The sequence below is a fragment of the Bombina bombina genome, chromosome 3, assembly GCF_027579735.1.
Source record: "Bombina bombina isolate aBomBom1 chromosome 3, aBomBom1.pri, whole genome shotgun sequence".
In the NCBI taxonomy this organism is placed as follows: domain Eukaryota; kingdom Metazoa; phylum Chordata; class Amphibia; order Anura; family Bombinatoridae; genus Bombina; species Bombina bombina.
The window spans coordinates 386209865-386229927 of record NC_069501.1 but is presented as its reverse complement, the minus strand read 5'-3'; the positions used below and the strand labels follow the sequence as shown (position 1 = coordinate 386229927).

General features: G+C 41.4%; 1 protein-coding gene across 2 annotated transcripts in view; it reads left to right on the top strand.

Annotated features, from left to right (window-relative positions):
• LOC128653324 (serine/threonine-protein kinase 38) overlaps window positions 1–20063 on the top strand; it is a 347496-nt gene that overhangs the window by 235900 nt on the left and 91533 nt on the right. For both annotated transcript variants that reach the window (XM_053706543.1, XM_053706544.1), the window contains exon 8: window positions 9099–9201. In XM_053706543.1, coding sequence (XP_053562518.1) covers window positions 9099–9201 — 103 coding nt within the window. The remainder of the gene's footprint in view (window positions 1–9098; window positions 9202–20063) is intronic.

Below are 20063 nucleotides of genomic sequence, written 5' to 3'. Positions count from 1 at the left end.
ACCTCCAATGGGATTTTACCCTCACAGGGCGATCTCGGGAAAAGGTAATAGGGATATGACCCGTCACCACTTAGTGTAACGGGAAAAGGGATAGAGGTAAGTGCCTGATGGTTTGGTAGTAAAGGTAGATCAGATGGTATTGAATAAGTTATATAGTAGTGTGTTTTGTTTATACTGTACTCCTGCAGTATTAATCGTGTCAGCAGTTCAAGAGCTTCTTTTGTGATATTCCAGTGCGTCAGTGGTATCTCTGGCTATACAGAGCAATTAGCAAACAACTAATCTTATGCCCAATTTGTCAGTGCGTCACAGTGTTGTTATCTGGGAGATCTTTTTAGGCTTTTTATCTTTCTGTTCTTTTTATTTTTGCAAATACTGGTTTTAAGCTCTGCTGGTGCGTTTATGCTAGTCTTTAGTAGCTGTTAGATAAGTTAGGGCTTTGTGTGCTAAATGTTTGCAGGCTTGTAGAAAATAGCAGTACTATGTAAAGTATTTGCCGGAGGTGCTGTTAATGGCTGTTTTTCGGCAATACAGAGTCTTTCAAACACCGAAAAGCCCCTTGATACGATCAGCTTCTTTTATCTTGTGTTTTAATCTAGTGCGTATGATATCGGCACATGTTAAATGTTTGTAAGCTTGCAGAAAATAGCAGTATTATGCAAAATATTTGCCGGCGGTGCTGTTAATGGCTTTAATCTGTTTTCCGGCAATACAGAGTCTTTTATACACTAATGAGCCCCTTGATATGATCAGCTTCTTTTATCTTGTGCTTTAATCTAGTGCGTATAATATCGGCACATGTTAAATGCTTGTAAGCTTGCAGAAAACAGCCGTACTATGCAAAGTAATTGCCGGAGGTGCTGATAATTGCTTTAATCTGTCTTTCGGTATTACAGAGTCTTTTATACATTGATAAGTTCTTTGATACGATCAGCTTCTATTATCTTGTGCTTTAAACTAGTGCTTATAATATTGGCACATGAACCGTTTACTCACCGGCTGCTAGTTGAATTGCGCGCCACCAATGATGATCTAAGTGGTACGACAGCCTCCTCTCTTGTGTGAGTTATCGGGTTGTATTCGCCTGTTATTTAGGACTGAAGTTGAAGCGTTAGTCTGGGCTGACTTTTTCTGTTGGTGTGAGCCGCATGGTGCGTATGAAGTCGGGTTCGCGGCATAGGCCTTAAGCCTCGAGGAGCTCGTTTCAGATTAACCACTCTTCCCGGGTATCTAAATGGTCTTTATAATGTCCACTGAGATGTTAGTTGTAGGTATCAGATGTAGACTGCAGCCCAGCCGTCGATTTCTGGCTGTTACATACTACAACACCCGGTCTGTTTACGGAGCCTCAGCAAGATGCAGCCATCATGGTCGGCTGCTCGCTCCGCCCCCCCTCGAAAATCGATGATAGAACTTTTTAATATAATATCTGTAAACCAAATTTAACCTTTTATAGTAAGGTCCACTCTGTAACAGCAAGGTTAACTGCCCCTAGTCATACTATTTATATATATTTTTTAGATTCATAAATTTTTATATTCATATATTTTTTATATTCATATGTTTCCAATAGAAACCTGGTAATTCCACGAATATTGCAGAAGTGTGTATATTCAAATAACAGGGACTACCTAATTCTGGTTTACATTTTATATTTCAGGAAAATTTACATTAGTAAAGTCCATTATAGTTATTGTCTAATTTACATCAGCAAATAGGCAGCCGTTAGGGGCTATTTAAACATCATAGGGATATGAAAAAGCAGCTTGACAAAGGCTGACTAATCTCAGCAGAAACGCGTTGCTTACTTTTTCACCCCAAGGATATCGCTAAGGACCAAACAAGACCATCTCCTAATTACAGCCGTAGAGCCGTGATCTACATTGTAAGCGGTTACTCCCCCAAGAGCAAGGACCAATCAGAGCCCCTTCTGGAGAAGGGGCGCACTCTGTATGCTCACAGCAGGAGAACGCCGAAAAGTTCAGACCGGCTCCACAATCGGCTGCAAATTTGAGCACTTGAAGGATTTGCACATAAAGCTTCAACAGAAGTGAAACGGAAGATTCGCATTTAGCACTTTGCAAGGAAACATTTTTAAGGTACCGTTCAGCTGCACATTTATACGGATAAACACTGATTTTCTAGAACATTTAGATGAACAATCCGTTATTGACTTTTTAACTTACTTCAATTAAACAACCATCTGATATATTACAGATAAACTGTTCATATCAAAAACTGTTCATATCAAGTACTTTACTGTGATATTTTATCATAGACTTTAGAAATAACCGCTATTATAGATACAAAGTACATGTGAAGAAGATTATATATAGAACTTTTAGTCCTCAGATTTGTACTATACATTGTATATCTCTCTGTGCTGCTACTGTTTTTATACTTGCTTCTATAGATATTTCTACTTATATTTTAACATATCTTTTCATATATTTTCTTAAGGTTGGCCAACCTGAATATACCTATCACCTCTGGCACAGTGAGAATTACCAACGTCTTTATATCAGTTTTACATATTTGACTGTTTTAATGATTGGTTTTTTATAGTTCAGTAATAAATATTTATTTTACTTCAAGATTCTGTTTCCTTTGGGTATTTCAGCCATACTCTGGCGCTGGTGTTTTATATCTTTGCTTGTGTACTACTTTTTGGGACCTTTTAAAGGAAGTTCCTTCTAACTCACTAGTTTATACCCTCTTGTTCTAGGGCAGTCTATTATCACAACCTCCAAGAGTCCATGAGGCCCACCCTTTTTTATGGTGGTTATGATTTTTGTATAAAAGCACAATTATTTTTCCAGTTCCTCTTTTTGTATGCTTTTTTACTCCTCATTTTATCACCCCACTTCTTGGCTATTCGTTAAACTGAATTGTGGGTGTGGTGAGGGGTGTATTTATAGGCATTTTGAGGTTTGGAAACTTTGCCCCTCCTGGTAGGATTGTATATCCCATACGTCACTAGCTCATGGATTCTTGCCAATATGAAAGAAATGAATTTATCAGGTAAGTTCTTACATAAATTATGTTTTTTGCCTTTTTAATTAATGTAATAACTTTCTATTTCTTCTGTTATGTGTGATCAGTCCACGGGTCATCATTACTTCTGGGATATTATCTGCTCCCCTACAGGAAGTGCAAGAGGATTCACCCAGCAGAGCTGCCATACAGCTCCTCCCCTCTACGTCACCTCCAGTCATTCTCTTGCACCCAAAGACTAGATAGGAGGTGTGAGAGGACTATGGTGATTATACTTAGTTTTTATAACTTCAATCAAAAGTTTGTTATTTTACAATAGCACCGGAGCGTGTTATTACTTCTCTGGCAGAGTTTGAAGAAGAATCTACCAGAGTTTTTTATTATGATTTTAACCGGAGTAGTTGAGATCATATTGCTGTTTCTCGGCCATCTGAGGGAGGTAAAAGCTTCAGATCAGGGGACAGCGGGCAGTTGAATCTGCATTGAGGTATGTAGCAGTTTTTATTTTCTGAATGGAATTGATGAGAAAATCCTGCTATACCGATATAATGACATGTATGTATACTCTACACTTCAGTATTCTGGGGATGGTATTTCACCGGAATTACTCTGTAAAAGTACATTAAACCTTTTAATAGGTATTTAATTCATGTTAAACGTTTTTGCTGGAATGTAGAATCGTTTGCATTTCTGAGGTACTGAGTGAATAAATATTTGGGCATTATTTTTCCACTTGGCAGTTTGCTTGTTTTGATTATGACAGTTTCGTTTCTCTCTCACTGCTGTGTGTGAGGGGGAGGGGCCGGTTTTTGGCGCTCTTTGCTACGCATCAAAAAATTTTCAGTCAGTTACACTTATATTTTCTGCATGATCCGGTTCATCTCTGACAGAACTCAGGGGTCTTCAAACTTCTTTGAAGGGAAGTAGATTCTCTCAGCAGAGCTGTGAGATTTAATAGTGACTGTGATTTAAAACGTTGCTCTGTAATTTTTATGTTTAAAATTTAATTAGTGTTATTTTACTAATGGGAACAAACCTTTACTAAAAAGTTGTGTTGTTTGTTAAGAGTGATGCTATAACTGTTTTTCAGTTCATTATTTCAACTGTCATTTAATCGTTTAGTGCTTTTGAGGCACAGTACGCTTTTATTAAATAAAATTGTAACCGAGTTGCATGTTTATTGCTAGTGTGTTAAACATGTCTGATTCAGAGGAAGATACCTGTGTCATTTGTTCCAATGCCAAGGTGGAGCCCAATAGAAATTTATGTACTAGCTGTATTGATGCTACCTTAAATAAAAGCCAATCTGTACAAATTGAACAAATTTCACCAAACAGCGAGGGGAGAGTTATGCCGACTAACTCGCCTCACGTGTCAGTACCTGCATCTCCCGCCCGGGAGGTGCGTGATATTATGGCGCCTAGTACATCTGGGCAGCCATTACAGATAACATTACAAGATATGGCTACTGTTATGACTGAAGTTTTGGCTAAATTACCAGAACTAAGAGGCAAGCGTGATCACTCTGGGGTGAGAACAGAGTGCGCTGATAATTCTAGGGCCATGTCTGATACTGCGTCACAGCTTGCAGAGCATGAGGACGGAGAGCTTCATTCTGTAGGTGACGGTTCTGATCCAAACAGATTAGATTCAGATATTTCAAATTTTAAGTTTAAATTGGAAAACCTCCGTGTATTACTAGGGGAGGTCTTAGCAGCTCTCAACGATTGTAACGCTGTTGCAATACCAGAGAAAATGTGTAGGTTGGATAAATACTTTGCGGTACCGGCGAGTACTGACGTTTTTCCTATACCTAAGCGATTAACTGAAATTGTTACTAAGGAGTGGGACAGACCCGGTGTGCCGTTCTCACCCCCTCCAATATTTAGAAAGATGTTTCCAATAGACGCCACCACACGGGACTTATGGCAAACGGTCCCTAAGGTGGAGGGAGCAGTTTCTACTTTAGCTAAGCGTACCACTATCCCGGTGGAGGATAGCTGTGCTTTTTCAGATCCTATGGATAAAAAATTAGAGGGTTACCTTAAGAAAATGTTTGTTCAACAAGGTTTTATATTACAACCCCTTGCATGCATCGCGCCGATCACGGCTGCGGCAGCATTTTGGATTGAGTCTCTAGAAGAGAACCTTAGTTCAGCTACGCTGGACGACATTACGGACAGGCTTAGAGTCCTTAAACTAGCTAATTCATTCATTTCGGAGGCCGTAGTACATTTAACCAAACTTACGGCTAAGAATTCAGGATTCGCCATTCAGGCACGCAGGGCGCTGTGGCTAAAATCCTGGTCGGCTGATGTAACTTCTAAGTCCAAATTACTTAATATACCTTTCAAGGGGCAAACTTTATTTGGGCCCGGTTTGAAAGAAATTATTGCTGACATTACAGGAGGTAAGGGCCACGCTCTACCTCAAGACAAAGCCAAAGCTAAGGCTAGACAGTCTAATTTTCGTCCCTTTCGGAATTTCAAAGCAGGAGCAGCGCCAACCTCCACTGCACCAAAACAGGGAGGAACTGTTGCTCGTTACAGACAAGGCTGGAAGCCTAACCAGTCCTGGAACAAGGGCAAGCAGGCCAGTAAACCTGCTGCTGCCTCAAAGACAGCATGAACCGAGGGCCCCCGATCCGGGACCGGATCTAGTGGGGGGCAGACTCTCTCTCTTCGCCCAGGCTTGGGCAAGAGATGTCCAGGATCCCTGGGCGCTAGAGATCATATCTCAGGGATACCTTCTAGACTTCAAATTCTCTCCCCCAAAAGGGAGATTTCATCTGTCAAGGTTGTCAACAAACCAAATAAAGAAGGACGCGTTTCTACGCTGTGTACAAGATCTATTATTAATGGGAGTGATCCATCCGGTTCCGCGGTCGGAACAAGGACAAGGGTTTTACTCAAACCTGTTTGTGGTTCCCAAAAAAGAGGGAACTTTCAGGCCAATCTTGGATTTAAAGATCCTAAACAAATTCCTAAGAGTTCCATCGTTCAAAATGGAAACTATTCGGACAATCTTACCCATGATCCAAGAGGGTCAGTACATGACCACAGTGGATTTAAAGGATGCTTACCTTCACATACCGATTCACAAAGATCATTACCGGTATCTAAGGTTTGCCTTCTTAAACAGGCATTACCAGTTTGTAGCCCTTCCATTCGGATTGGCTACGGCTCCAAGAATCTTTACAAAGGTTCTGGGTGCCCTTCTGGCGGTACTAAGACCGCGAGGCATTTCGGTAGCTCCGTACCTAGACGACATTCTGATACAAGCTTCAAGCTTTCAAACTGCCAAGTCTCATACAGAGTTAGTTCTGGCATTTCTAAGGTCGCATGGATGGAAAGTAAACGAAAAGAAGAGTTCTCTCTTTCCTCTCACAAGAGTTCCATTCTTGGGGACTCTTATAGATTCTGTAGAAATGAGGATTTATCTGACAGAAGACAGATTAACAAAGCTTCTAAATGCATGCCGTGTCCTTCATTCCATTCAACTCCCGTCAGTAGCTCAATGCATGGAGGTGATCGGCTTAATGGTAGCAGCAATGGACATAGTTCCCTTTGCACGCCTACATCTCAGACCGCTGCAATTGTGCATGCTGAGTCAGTGGAATGGGGATTACTCAGATTTGTCCCCCACTCTGAATCTGGATCAAGAGACCAGAAATTCTCTTCTATGGTGGCTTTCTCGGCCACATCTGTCCAGGGGGATGCCGTTCAGCAGGCCGGACTGGACAATTGTAACAACAGACGCCAGCCTTCTAGGTTGGGGCGCTGTCTGGAATTCTCTGAAGGCTCAGGGACAATGGAGTCAGGAGGAAAGTCTCCTGCCAATAAACATTCTGGAATTGAGAGCAGTTCTCAATGCCCTTCTATCTTGGCCCAAGTTAAAGACTCAGGGGTTCATCAGGTTTCAGTCGGACAACCTCACGACTGTAGCTTACATCAACCATCAAGGAGGGACAAGAAGCTCCCTAGCAATGATAGAGGTATCAAAGATATTTCGCTGGGCAGAGTCTCACTCTTGCCACCTGTCAGCAATCCACATCCCGGGAGTGGAGAACTGGGAGGCGGATTTCTTGAGTCGCCAGACTCTTCATCCGGGGGAGTGGGAACTTCATCCGGAGGTCTTTGCCCAAATACTTCAACGTTGGGGCAAACCAGAGATAGATCTCATGGCGTCTCGCCAGAACGCCAAACTTCCTCGCTACGGATCCAGATCCAGGGATCCGGGAGCGGTTCTGATAGATGCTTTGACAGCACCTTGGAACTTCAGGATGGCTTATGTATTTCCACCCTTCCCACTGCTTCCTCGATTGATTGCCAAAATCAAACAGGAGAGAGCATCAGTGATTCTAATAGCGCCTGCATGGCCGCGCAGGACTTGGTATGCAGATCTAGTGGACATGTCATCCTGTCCGCCTTGGTCTCTACCTCTAAGACAGGACCTTCTGATTCAGGGTCCATTCAATCATCAAAGTCTAACTTCTCTGAAGCTGACTGCTTGGAAATTGAACGCTTGATTTTATCAAAACGTGGTTTTTCTGAGTCGGTTATTGATACCCTGATACAGGCTAGGAAGCCTGTTACCAGAAAGATTTACCATAAAATATGGCGTAAATACCTATACTGGTGTGAATCCAAAGATTACTCCTGGAGTAAGGTTAGGATTCCTAGGATATTGTCTTTTCTACAAGAAGGTTTAGAAAAGGGTTTATCGGCTAGCTCATTAAAGGGACAGATCTCAGCTCTGTCCATCTTGTTACACAGGCGTCTGTCAGAAAATTCAGACATCCAGGCCTTTTGTCAGGCTTTAACTAGGATCAAGCCTGTGTTTAAAACTGTTGCTCCGCCATGGAGTTTAAACTTAGTTCTTAACGTTTTACAGGGTGTTCCGTTTGAACCCCTTCATTCCATTGATATAAAATTGTTATCTTGGAAAGTTCTATTTTTAATGGCTATTTCCTCGGCTCGAAGAGTCTCTGAGTTATCAGCCCTACATTGTGATTCTCCTTATCTGATCTTTCACTCAGACAAGGTAGTTCTGCGTACTAAACCTGGGTTCTTACCTAAGGTAGTCACTAACAGGAATATCAATCAAGAGATTGTTGTTCCATCCTTGTGTCCAAATCCTTCTTCAAAGAAGGAACGTCTTCTACACAATCTGGATGTAGTTCGTGCCCTCAAGTTCTACTTGCAGGCAACTAAAGATTTTCGCCAAACTTCTTCCCTGTTTGTCGTTTATTCTGGACAGAGGAGAGGTCAAAAAGCTTCTGCTACCTCTCTCTCTTTTTGGCTTCGTAGCATAATACGTTTAGCCTATGAGACTGCTGGACAGCAGCCTCCTGAAAGAATTACAGCTCATTCCACTAGAGCTGTGGCTTCCACTTGGGCCTTTAAGAATGAGGCCTCTGTTGAACAGATTTGCAAGGCTGCAACTTGGTCTTCGCTTCATACTTTTTCCAAATTTTACAAATTTGACACTTTTGCTTCTTCGGAGGCTATTTTTGGGAGAAAGGTTCTTCAGGCAGTGGTTCCTTCTGTATAATGAGCCTGCCTATCCCTCCCGTCATCCGTGTACTTTTGCTTTGGTATTGGTATCCCAGAAGTAATGATGACCCGTGGACTGATCACACATAACAGAAGAAAACATAATTTATGCTTACCTGATAAATTCCTTTCTTCTGTTGTGTGATCAGTCCACGGCCCGCCCTGTTTTTTAAGGCAGGTACATATTTTTTAAATTATAATTCAGTCACCACTACACCCTTGGTTTCTCCTTTCTCGTTGGTCTTTGGTCGAATGACTGGAGGTGACGTAGAGGGGAGGAGCTGTATGGCAGCTCTGCTGGGTGAATCCTCTTGCACTTCCTGTAGGGGAGCAGATAATATCCCAGAAGTAATGATGACCCGTGGACTGATCACACAACAGAAGAAAGGAATTTATCAGGTAAGCATAAATTATGTTTTTTTATCCGTTTTGAGTGCATTCCTTTTTAATGTCTTTATTACTTAATCTTAATTTTTGTATTAGTCCTATTGTGTTTCTTTTTAAAAAGGAAAAGAAAATCTGACTCAAATTATTTATTTTATCATTAAGGGACATGTAAAGCTGTCTGATTTTGGGCTGTGCACTGGACTAAAGAAAGCACATCGTACTGATTTTTATAGGAACTTGAACCACAGTCTGCCAAGTGATTTCAGTAAGTAATGTACCGTCTAGGTCAGTGATGGGGAACCTTGCAACTCCCAGAAGTTTCAGAACTATATTTCCCTTGATGCTCAACTGGACTTGAGTGCCTAAGCATCATGGGAAATGTAGTTCTGAAACATCTGGAATGCCAAGGTTTTTTAATATTTATGTAAGTTTTAAACTGTGTAAAAATGGCAATGTAATTTCTTTCATAAGGTGGTGAGAGTCCAGTCTTTACACCTGGGATTCACTTTCTGACCACTAGGAGGAAGCAAAGTTCTCCAAACTTCTAAGAGCACTTCATCCTTCCCACCTCACTGGTTTGTCAGTTAAAACTTTGCCTCTGAGGAGGTGGACAAAGAATTGAGGTGCTTTTTATTCTTTGAGAGGGGTTCTCAGATTGATTTGAGACCCATTTTTCCCCCCAGAGTACTACTACCAGAGTCAGAGGGATATATGGAGTATAGTATGTGGCAAGTTTACTCTCAGTGAGGGAGTTAAATTGGAGTACAACTGTGTACCAACAGGAAGCTTGAACTTAACATATCCTTTGCTGTAATGCGATCAGCACTGGATGGGCTACCACTTAACAGGCTGGCTGTTTCCCCTTTGTAAGTACAGTGGATTAGAGCTTCAAAACTAAGTATGCTTTATTTTCTTCAGTTCCCACAAAGCCCATGGGCTACTGTTGTCACACAAGTAGTGTACTTTATGGCCGGAGCACTTTAACTTTATTGCTGTGATGCTTTCTATGCATTTATGGGATGTGAGTAGAATTTTTATAATTTTGCCACACTATATTTTTTTTTTTTTTTTTTTTTTTTTTTTAGCACGTCCTGCTTTTACATAATGTGCCCCGGCTCTGTTATTTCTATCATATAGGTGGCAAGAGTCCATGATCATTTACTTATGGGCATTACATTCCTACCACTAGAAGGAGGCAGTCTCCCAAACACCCAAGATCCCTATAAAACCCCTCCCTCTTCACACATACCTTAGTCTTTACTTTGCCTCCATTGGAGGTGGTTGAAGCATGAAGATGTGCAGGATTTCTTCAGTGAAAGTGGTTTTCAGTCTATGTTGAAGCCCGGTTTCCCTCAGAGTACTCTGCTTGTCAGAGGGATGTATTTGAGGTATGGTTTGTAATACAATGGTTTTACCTCATGGGAAATACTTCATAGGCCCTCTGTAAATTTGGTCGCAAGAATTCATTTTCTGCCTCCCTTTACAGATCTACATTACACTCCTATTCCATTACCTCTGCTGATATATTTCAATACTGGTTTGGACGAGTGTCTATGGGTAAGTATGTTTTATATTTAGACACTTGTATAGCTTTGATTATGGTCACTTTTAAAATGTTAAACGCTTATCTATATATATATATATATATATATATATATATATATATATATATATATATATATATATATATATATATATATATATATATATATATATATATATATATATCTCTATCCCTAGGACAGATACTCACTATTCCCCTTGCTTTTTTATATATAGACTCTCATATAGCTGTATTGTGGGCACTTTTAATTGTTAAATGTATATACGACACTGGGACAGAATATCATTATTACCCTTGCTTTGTACGCAAATATATAAGGGAGTCTTAGGGAGGCAGGCGCTTTCTGCCAAGCCAGCTGTAGTATTTTAATGATTTTCTCAGCTACCTAGCAAGCAGAAGGTTTGAAAAAAATGAATCCAGCTGCAGCTAATTGCACCTTGATTGTGCCTAGTCAGCAGGAAGCGGCAAAGAGCACCACAGCAGAGCTGTTAAATAGCTCCTCCCTTCCCTCCCACTCCAGTCATTCTCTTTGCCTACGTTAGTGATAGGAAGTAGTAAAGTGAGGTGTTAGAATATATTCTTCAATCAAGAGTTTATTATTTTTTTTTTTTTTTTTGTAAATCATTTTTATTGGTGTTTTTTTTTTTTTTAAAAACAAACAAACCAAACAATACAGAAAACACTACAATAACGAGTCTGTTACAGCATTTTTGTTTCATTTAACAAAATTGTCAAGAGATTGTTTTAGTCCTTTTGAAGTTGAGGTCCTCTCATTACCATTTAGGAAATTAAAAGTAGGCTAAGAGGAAAAGAAACTAAATCATACAGTATTAAGCAAAACATTTCCTTCTATCTTGCCATAATGGTTTGTCTCAGGTTCGCGCCATGAACACAGGTTTGGTGGAGTCCCAAAGGAATTTAATGTCTAAAAAGGTGTCAAGTCTTTGGGTTTTGAAAAAGCCGTACTCTTCTAGTACTAATGTGTCGTCAATGTGAGCTAATATTTCCTTCCACGTGGGGGCTGCTAAGCTCCTCCACTTTCTAGCAATTGGTGTTTTAGCCGAATTGATGATGAATTGCAGTAGACGCTGGCGTAAATAGTCTATCTTCTTAGGCAACAGATTTAGTATAGCTATGATAGGAGTGAGTTGAATGGGGGAGTTAAGAATAATTTGTATCAGGGATTCTACGTGGAGCCAGAGGGGATGTATAACGGGACAGTCCCACCACATGTGTAGCATTGTTCCTTTTTGCTCACAACCCCTCCAGCATTTGTCTGAGGTGGTGGGGTATATACTTTTTAACCTAGTGGGTGTCAGGTACCATCTTGATAAAACTCTATAGTTCAGTTCTATCATCTTTGTTGAAGTGGAAGATATTTTGGTGTAGCGGAAGATGTGTTTCCATGTCTGCCTGTCTAATTCAGTTTTCAGTTCTAAGTGCCATTTGTTTGTAAATGTCGGTAAGTCTGTTTTGTGGTGAGCCAATAAGAGGGACTTGGCTAGTGATAGAGGGTGTCTAAGTGTGTTATGGGACATGCAGTTTGTTTCAAAGGGCGTTAATGGTCTAGTCCAGTCTGGACTGTGTTCAGATGTGTTCAGTAGATGTGTTAGTTGTTTGTGTTTAAGCCAGCTAGAAAATGCCCCGTTTAGGTATTGTTGAAGGTCTTGGCGCGATTTCACTCTTTTGCCCGTCAACAGTTTATGTAAAGGAATTGTGTATCCCACTTCTAGGTGTGATGTTGGTTTTGTGAAGTCTAATCCTCCTAGAAACTCAGCATTTGGAGACATAGGTGACATCGGGGATCTGTACGTGGAGATGTGGGGATGGGTTTTAATGATTCTGTTCCAGTTATCAAAAAGACTACTGTATAGGGGGTATATGCTTTTTGTGTCACTTCTATATGATGGGGGTAGCCAGCACAGGGTTCCAGCGTTCGGAATTTGCAAAATATGTGAATCTATAGACACCCAGGCTTTTGTCATAGAGTTCCTGTGCCAGTCAAGTATTCTCTGGAGACTAATCGCCTTATAGTAGAGGTCTAGACAGGGGAGACCTAGTCCACCCTCTCCCTGCTGCCTGTACAGAGTTGTTTTGCTAACTCTTGGTCTAACCGAGCCCCATACATATTTGTTTAAGGTGGTCTGAAGTCTACAAAGGAACGGAGTGGGAATCTTGATGGGAACTGCCTGCATGATGTATAGGATTCTGGGTAACGTGGTCATCTTTAACGTCTGGATTCGGCCCCACCAGGAAAAGGGCTTTTTGGACCACGAATTTAGGTCTGTTTGAGTGGACTTGAGTAAGTTTGAATAGTTAAATTGGAATAATAATCTGTGGTTTGGAGTAAGGTAGGTTCCTAAGTATTTTAATGCCGCGGTTTGTAGTTTATAGGGAGTCCGGTTTGCAAGTATATCTAGTTCAGCTTTAGGGAGATTAATATTCATCAGTTCAGATTTGGTGTAGTTAATCGAAAAGTAAGAAAGGTCCCCAAACTTTTTAAACTCGCGTGCGACTGCTTCCAGAGAGGCAAGTGGAGAGGCGAGAGACAAGAGGACATCGTCTGCATAGAGTGAAACTTTGTAATTGTTGTCCCCTAAAGGTATCCCTACTATTTGCTCGTTTTCTCTAATGCGTGCTGCCAACATTTCTATGCTGAGGACAAACAATATGGGGGAAAGAGGGCAACCCTGCCGTGTCCCATTACTTATATTAAGAGTATCTGAAAGGAGGCCGTTTATCCTAACTTTTGCAGTTGGTGAGAGGTACAGTGCCCTAATTCTATTGATTATTGTGGTCCCGAACCCAAATTTTTGCAGTGTGGAGAAAAGAAAATCCCAATTTAAGCGGTCGAAAGCCTTTTCGGCATCTGTGGATAGAAAGACTGTTTTAATGTTGTTGGCTTTTGCGTATTCCATCAGCTGGAGTGCCCTTATAGTATTGTCCCTTGCCTCTCTCCCCCCCACAAACCCCGTCTGGTCAGCGTGTATGATTGTTGGTAAAATCGGGTTTATGCGTGATGCTATGATTTTGGCTAGAATTTTAAGATCAGTGTTTAAAAGGGAAATAGGCCTAAAATTCGGCGGAGAATCCTGGTCTTTTCCAGCTTTAGGGATTACTGATATATGTGCCTCCTTCATTAGCGTTGGAAGGTGCCCTTCTTTATCTAAAGTGTGAAACAGGGAAAGGAGGGGTGCAACTAGTTGATCTTTAAATGTTTTATAATATTTATTTGTGAGGCCGTCTGGGCCAGGGCTTTTTCCTGCTGGTAGGTCTGATATGGCTTTCAGAATTTCCTGAGCAGTAATTGGTGAATCTAGGCTCTGCCTTTGATCTTCGGAGAGCGCGGGGACTGATAGTGTATCTAAGTAGGCTGTTATATCTTGCTTATTCGGGGGAGGTATAGAAGTCGATAAGTTATAAATATGTTCGTAGTATTTCCTAAAAGTTTCAGCAATATTTGGGCTGTCATGGAATGTGCGACCATCTGAGTCTTTAATAGAATATATATGGTTCGATGAAGCTTTCTTACGTAGGGCTCTAGCTAACAAGGGGCCAGATCTATTGCCACCATGAAAATATACTTTTTTGAGGGCAAGGGCTCTTTTATGGGCAGCTCTTTGTAAATAGTTGTTGACTGCACTCCTAGCCGCCGTTAGGTTATCTAGTGTTGTGTCACTGCCGGGGTTAAGTTTATGCGCATTCTCCGCAAGTTGCAAAAGTCGAGTGAGGTTAGTGTATTCTGAGTTTTGGGCCCTTCTTTTTCTGGCTGTGAGCTGTATAAAGCTGCCCCTCACTACAGCTTTATGGGCTTCCCATAACGTGCTAGTGTTAACTACAGAATTAGTATTGTGTTCGAAATATTCTTCTATTGTTTGTTTAAGTTTTGTGACTACATCTGGGTCATGTAGTAATGAGTCGTCTAGTCTCCATACATTGAGTCGTAAAGGTTTATTTATCCAGTCTAGTTCTAGACTAATCGTCGAATGGTCTGTCCATGCAGCTGTGTAGATATCTGTATGTGATGCTAATGTCATGGTGTTATGATCTACTAGAAGATAGTCTATCCTTGAAAAGGATCTCTGTGTATGTGAGTAGTGTGTGAATTCTTTTTTCTGTGGATGTTGCAATCTCCAGATGTCAACTAAGGTATTTTCTCTTAGGCAGTCGATTATTCTTAGAGGGTTGTAGTTACTACAGGTCTTTTTGTTGGAGGAACTGTCGGTCTGTAGGTTTAGTACTACGTTTAAGTCACCCCCCACTACCACCGCACCTGACCGTAGTTCTAAAATTTTATTGCTGGCTCTTCTTAGGAATTTAAGCTGGCCTGTGTTGGGGGCATACAAGCACGCAAGGGTTATCTGCGTGTTGAAGAGAAGTCCTGTAAGGATTAGGATTCTCCCCTCTGGGTCTTCAAATTTATCATTAAGTTGGAAGTGAGTATTTTTATGAAATAGAATGCCTACCCCTGCTATTTTCTTTAGGGGATGGGAGTTAAAAAACCCCACAGGGTAATCTGGGGACGAAAATCTTGGTGGGTCACGCCTCAAAAAATGGGTCTCCTGAACGAAGACTATGTCTCCTTCGTGTTTCCTAAAGTGGTTTAAAGCAATTGACCTTTTAGTAGGTGAGTTAAGACCCCTGCAGTTTTGTGATAGGAATTTAAGTTGGTGTAAGGGCATGTTTAATGTTGGTAAGTAATGTAGAGTTGAAGAGGAGCGTATGATGGAATAAAGGGTACCTTATATGATAGCCGAGTAGTCCCGTAGATGGGATAAGGTGGTCAGGAGCGTCAAGAGAGGGCATGTGGGTTATATCATGTAGTGAAGAGTTCTTTTGAGCCCTAGCATAGATATTCTTTCTGTGTTCATGGCAGACCTGGACCGAGCAGCATAAGCTAACATCTGTATCTGTGATGACAAAAAACATTATTGCACATGTAGTAACAAACATAATAAACAAAACAATGACTAACAAAAAATAGGAAACAAGAAACAAACATTGAGCCAGGCTGTAGGGCACCCTGGCTGAATGGGGGAAAATGAACATGAAACCAAAAACAGTTTAGCTAGGGAGTGTTTAAAACATACATACAATAGATGGTATGGCCTATTCTCTGTACATTTACCCTAGGGTATACTATATTTCTTCATATAGTGGCTATGTAAACCTCCTAGTGGGGTAAATAAGGGATAGTTATTCAACTGATCAGCCTGTAAATATTATAGCCAATTAAAGCTACAATTAGTAATAATTTCAATATAACCTGTGAGGTCATACTAAAATCAATCAAAAGATTGTCTCACAAAGCTCAAAAAGTACTCTCCAGTATGAAGCTTGTACTCCTTCAAGTGTCCTTCATGGAAGTGGAAGAAGGTGTGGGTGAGTTTCTGTGTCTCTTTCTGTTGACCCTTTGCCATTGTGAACGTTGGGGTTGAGGAGGGCGAGAATCATCCATGTGTGGAGGGTTCTTATCATTGCATCTTGGCAAATTAGGGGTTGGAATGCATAAAGCTGTACAAAACTCCTCCAAGTCTCCAGGATCTTTATATGAGATTATTTTGTTGTCTTTATTAACTCTGATACTAAATGGGTAACCCCACCGGTATTGAATGGCGTGGTCACGTAGATGTTCTGTTAAGTATTTTGCTTCTCTTCTGTTGGCAAGGGTAACCGGGCTTAAGTCTGCATATGTTTGGATCTGTTTCCCCTCGAAAGTGATAGGGGAGGTTTTTCTGGCTGCTTGGGCTATCAGCTCCTTGTCCTGGTATTTGTGGAATTTTAAAACAATGTCTCTGGGAGGGTCCGAATCTTTTGGTCTAGGCCTCAAGGCCCTATGGGCCCTATCCAATTGAAGAGGTAGGGAAGTTGAGTCATTTGTCAGGAATTTAAATAAATTCTGCAGGTACTGAGGTATATGCTCTCCTGTAATGCTTTCTGGCACTCCTCTGATTCGTAGATTTTGCCTCCTTCCTCTATTGTCTAAGTCTTCAAGCTGGCTTTTAAGTTGTTGTAGCTGGATGTCGTGAATGGAGAGGCATCGGGAGTGTTCATCTATAGTGTTATTAGTGTCATTAGCTTGCTCTTCTAAGTATTCCATTCTTTCTCCCAGTTCTGCTATTTCTTTTTTGACTTCTGCAAGTCCATCTTTTAGAATTTTCCCCACATGTTGAATTAGTGCAGTGAAGTCTTCCTTAGTTGGTAGAGAATTGATGTCTGCTTTAGTGAGTGGAGCAGTATGGCTATCCTGATTCTCAGCAGAGTTTGCATTCATAGTGGGATCTTGTTCAGAGTCTGTGTCTGGGCCTTGTGATGGGCTTAGCGCCTTGAAGTAAGTGTTAAGTTTGGACACTGTATTAGAAGGAGTTTTTGGCATTTTATCCCCTTTTACTTGTCTCCTGGCTGCCATGTGGGCTGATTTCTGAGGCTGTAAGGGATTGTTAAAGGAAATTAGCTGGTTGTGGCGTGTGGGCCTGGTGCGTGATGTAAAACCAGCAGTGCTGTACACGTGATTATCGGCGTTTTGGCCTTTAGGTTCATCAAAGTGTAAAGTTCGTTAAAAGGGCTTGTAAGTCGCAAACTCAGTTAGCCCTCACTGGAGATGCGACAGGCAGATGTTATAATGCTTTATTTTAGGCAAATGTGCAAATGCGGTTATGCTCCTCTTTTGTTCGTGCGCCACGCGCACTTCTTAAAGTGAGGCCTGCAGTGGTGGCTTATCTGTTGCTGTATGTTTTTCTGGGTAGCTCAGTGTTTAAGATCGTGTGATATGTTCGGTGCGGTGAGTGCTAAATTACCTCAATGAGGGTCACGTCTACAGCGATCCGCCCGGTAGTCGTTATTTTAAGGCCCAAACCGGCTGTTGTCGGTACTTTCCGTTGGTTCCTGTGAGCTTGAGCTTATGGCCGATGCTGAGTCCCAGATGTCGCTTAGATTGTGCCACTGACAGACGTGCTGTGTAATGGAGCAGGTTTAAGTGTGTTTTTCTTAGTTTGGCATACTTTTTAGGTGCTCCCTAGCTTCACTTAGCACGGAGCTCAGTTTAGTTGCGACCGTCCATGTCGGCAGTCGGCTCCGCCCCCAAGAGTTTATTATTTTTAAAGTAGTGCAAGATTGTGCTGCTTTGTTCTAGGGTGTAGCCATAGTCCATATCCGTCTCTTCAATAGAGCTTTGGTAGCTTTAGAGCAATGGGAACTTGTGGGACATAATTCTCACTGTGCCTCTCATATTATGATGCTGCCCTATCTTCTATAGTCTAAGGTGGATTTACTCAGACTTATTTTTCCACAGGTCGATGTGAGGGATAGGACCTCTCAAGCCTGTGAGCTGCCTTTGCTGTCAGGCAGATGTAAGGTAAGTGCTGCTTTTTTTTATTCTTGGGCCAAAGAACAAAAACTCAGAGGAAAGTGGGTATTTACGCAGTAGAGAACATATAAGGCTCATTCAACAAGGGGCACTTTATGTTTGGGACAACTCCCAAGGCAGAACATAGTGATGTGAGATGTCATCGCAGAAAATGCAGCATGTCTGCAGAAAGAACAGAACACATGCAGGAACTGTTAGCGCTTTAACTTTGTAGTGCTGCTCCACATTAGACAGTTATTTTCAAACAGAGCTGTGCTCTGGCTGCACTGCAATTTTCCTTAACACATTTTCCTTAACACAGTGCATCCATGGCAAAGTGCTGTTTGAAGTGATCAGTGAAATATGCAGTAGCGCTGCAAAGCAGCAGCACATTGCTTGTTGACTGGCTCTCAGATCTTTCCCAGTCTGTTTATTCTAAATGTAAGAGCACTGCATCTTTTTATTACATTTCTATGTTAGACCAAGAGAAAAGGAAACAGATTTATTAGACATTTTAAAAATTTTTTTTGTATGCAGCTAATTTGCAATGCAATTTTCAAGTACTGCACTATATATAAATCATTAAAAATTGCTTTATTCTTCAGTTAACCAACACATTGCAATTGAACTGGTGCCTTAGTGTAACTGTCTAATTTAAAAATGACCTGCAGAAAAATTGCAGGGGGCTGGGAGTTGAGCTTTATTTTTATTCACTCTAAAAGGTGATTATTTCTGTCAACGGCTTAAACAAGCAAATAAGCTGATCGGGAGATGAATGTGCAGTAGCGCCCACGATGGGCGGGCCTATCGGGTTCGCACACTTTTCTGTAACTGCGTAGTACTCAGAGACACGTCTTCCGTTGCAGAGACGGCTGAATAGTGTGTCACTAGAACCGCATGTTTTTCTTTCATGTAATTGGCAAGAGTCCATGAGCTAGTGACATATGGGATATACAATCCTACCAGGAGGGGCAAAGTTTCCCAAACCTCAAAATGCCTTTACATACACCCCTCCCCACACCCACAATTCAGTTTTACAAACTTTGCCTCCTATGAAGGTGGTGAAGTAAGTTTGTGCTAAGATTTCTCTTGCAAGGTGTATCCAGTCCACGGATTCAGCCTTACTTGTGGGATATTCTCATTCCCTACAGGAAGTGGCAAAGAGAGCACACAGTAAAGCTGTCCATATAGCTCCCCCTCTGGCTCCGCCCCCCCAGTCATTCTCTTTGCCGCTCTAACAAGTAGCATCTCCACGGGAGGGTAAAGTGAATGTGGTGTTAGATTTGTAGTTTTTATATCTTCAATCAAAAGTTTGTTATTTTTAAATAGTGCCGGTTTTCTCCAACATAGGTGTGTCCGGTCCACGGCGTCATCCTTACTTGTGGGATATTCTCTTCACCAACAGGAAATGGCAAAGAGCCCAGCAAAGCTGGTCACATGATCCCTCCTAGGCTCCGCCTACCCCAGTCATTCTCTTTGCCGTTGTACAGGCAACATCTCCACGGAGATGGCTTAGAGTTTTTTAGTGTTTAACTGTAGTTTTTTATTATTCAATCAAGAGTTTGTTATTTTGAAATAGTGCTGGTATGTACTATTTACTCAGAAACAGAAAAGAGATGAAGATTTCTGTTTGTATGAGGAAAATGATTTTAGCAACCGTAACTAAAATCCATGGCTGTTCCACACAGGACTGTTGAGAGCAATTAACTTCAGTTGGGGGAACAGTGTGCAGTCTCTTGCTGCTTGAGGTATGACACATTCTAACAAGACGATGTAATGCTGGAAGCTGTCATTTTCCCTATGGGATCCGGTAAGCCATATTTATTACGATCGTAAATAAGGGCTTCACAAGGGCTTATTTAGACTGTAGACTTTTCTGGGCTAAATCGATTCATTATTAACACATATTTAGCCTTGAGGAATCATTTTATCTGGGTATTTTGATATAATAATATCGGCAGGCACTGTATTAGACACCTTATTTCTTAGGGGCTTTCCCAAAGCATAAGCAGAGTCTCATTTTCGCGCCGGTGTGGCGCACTTGTTTTTGAGAGGCATGGCATGCAGTCGCATGTGAGAGGAGCTCTGATACTTAGAAAAGACTTTCTGAAGGCGTCATTTGGTATCGTATTCCCCTTTGGGTTTGGTTGGGTCTCAGCAAAGCAGATACCAGGGACTGTAAAGGGGTTAAAGCTTAAAACGGCTCCGGTTCCGTTAT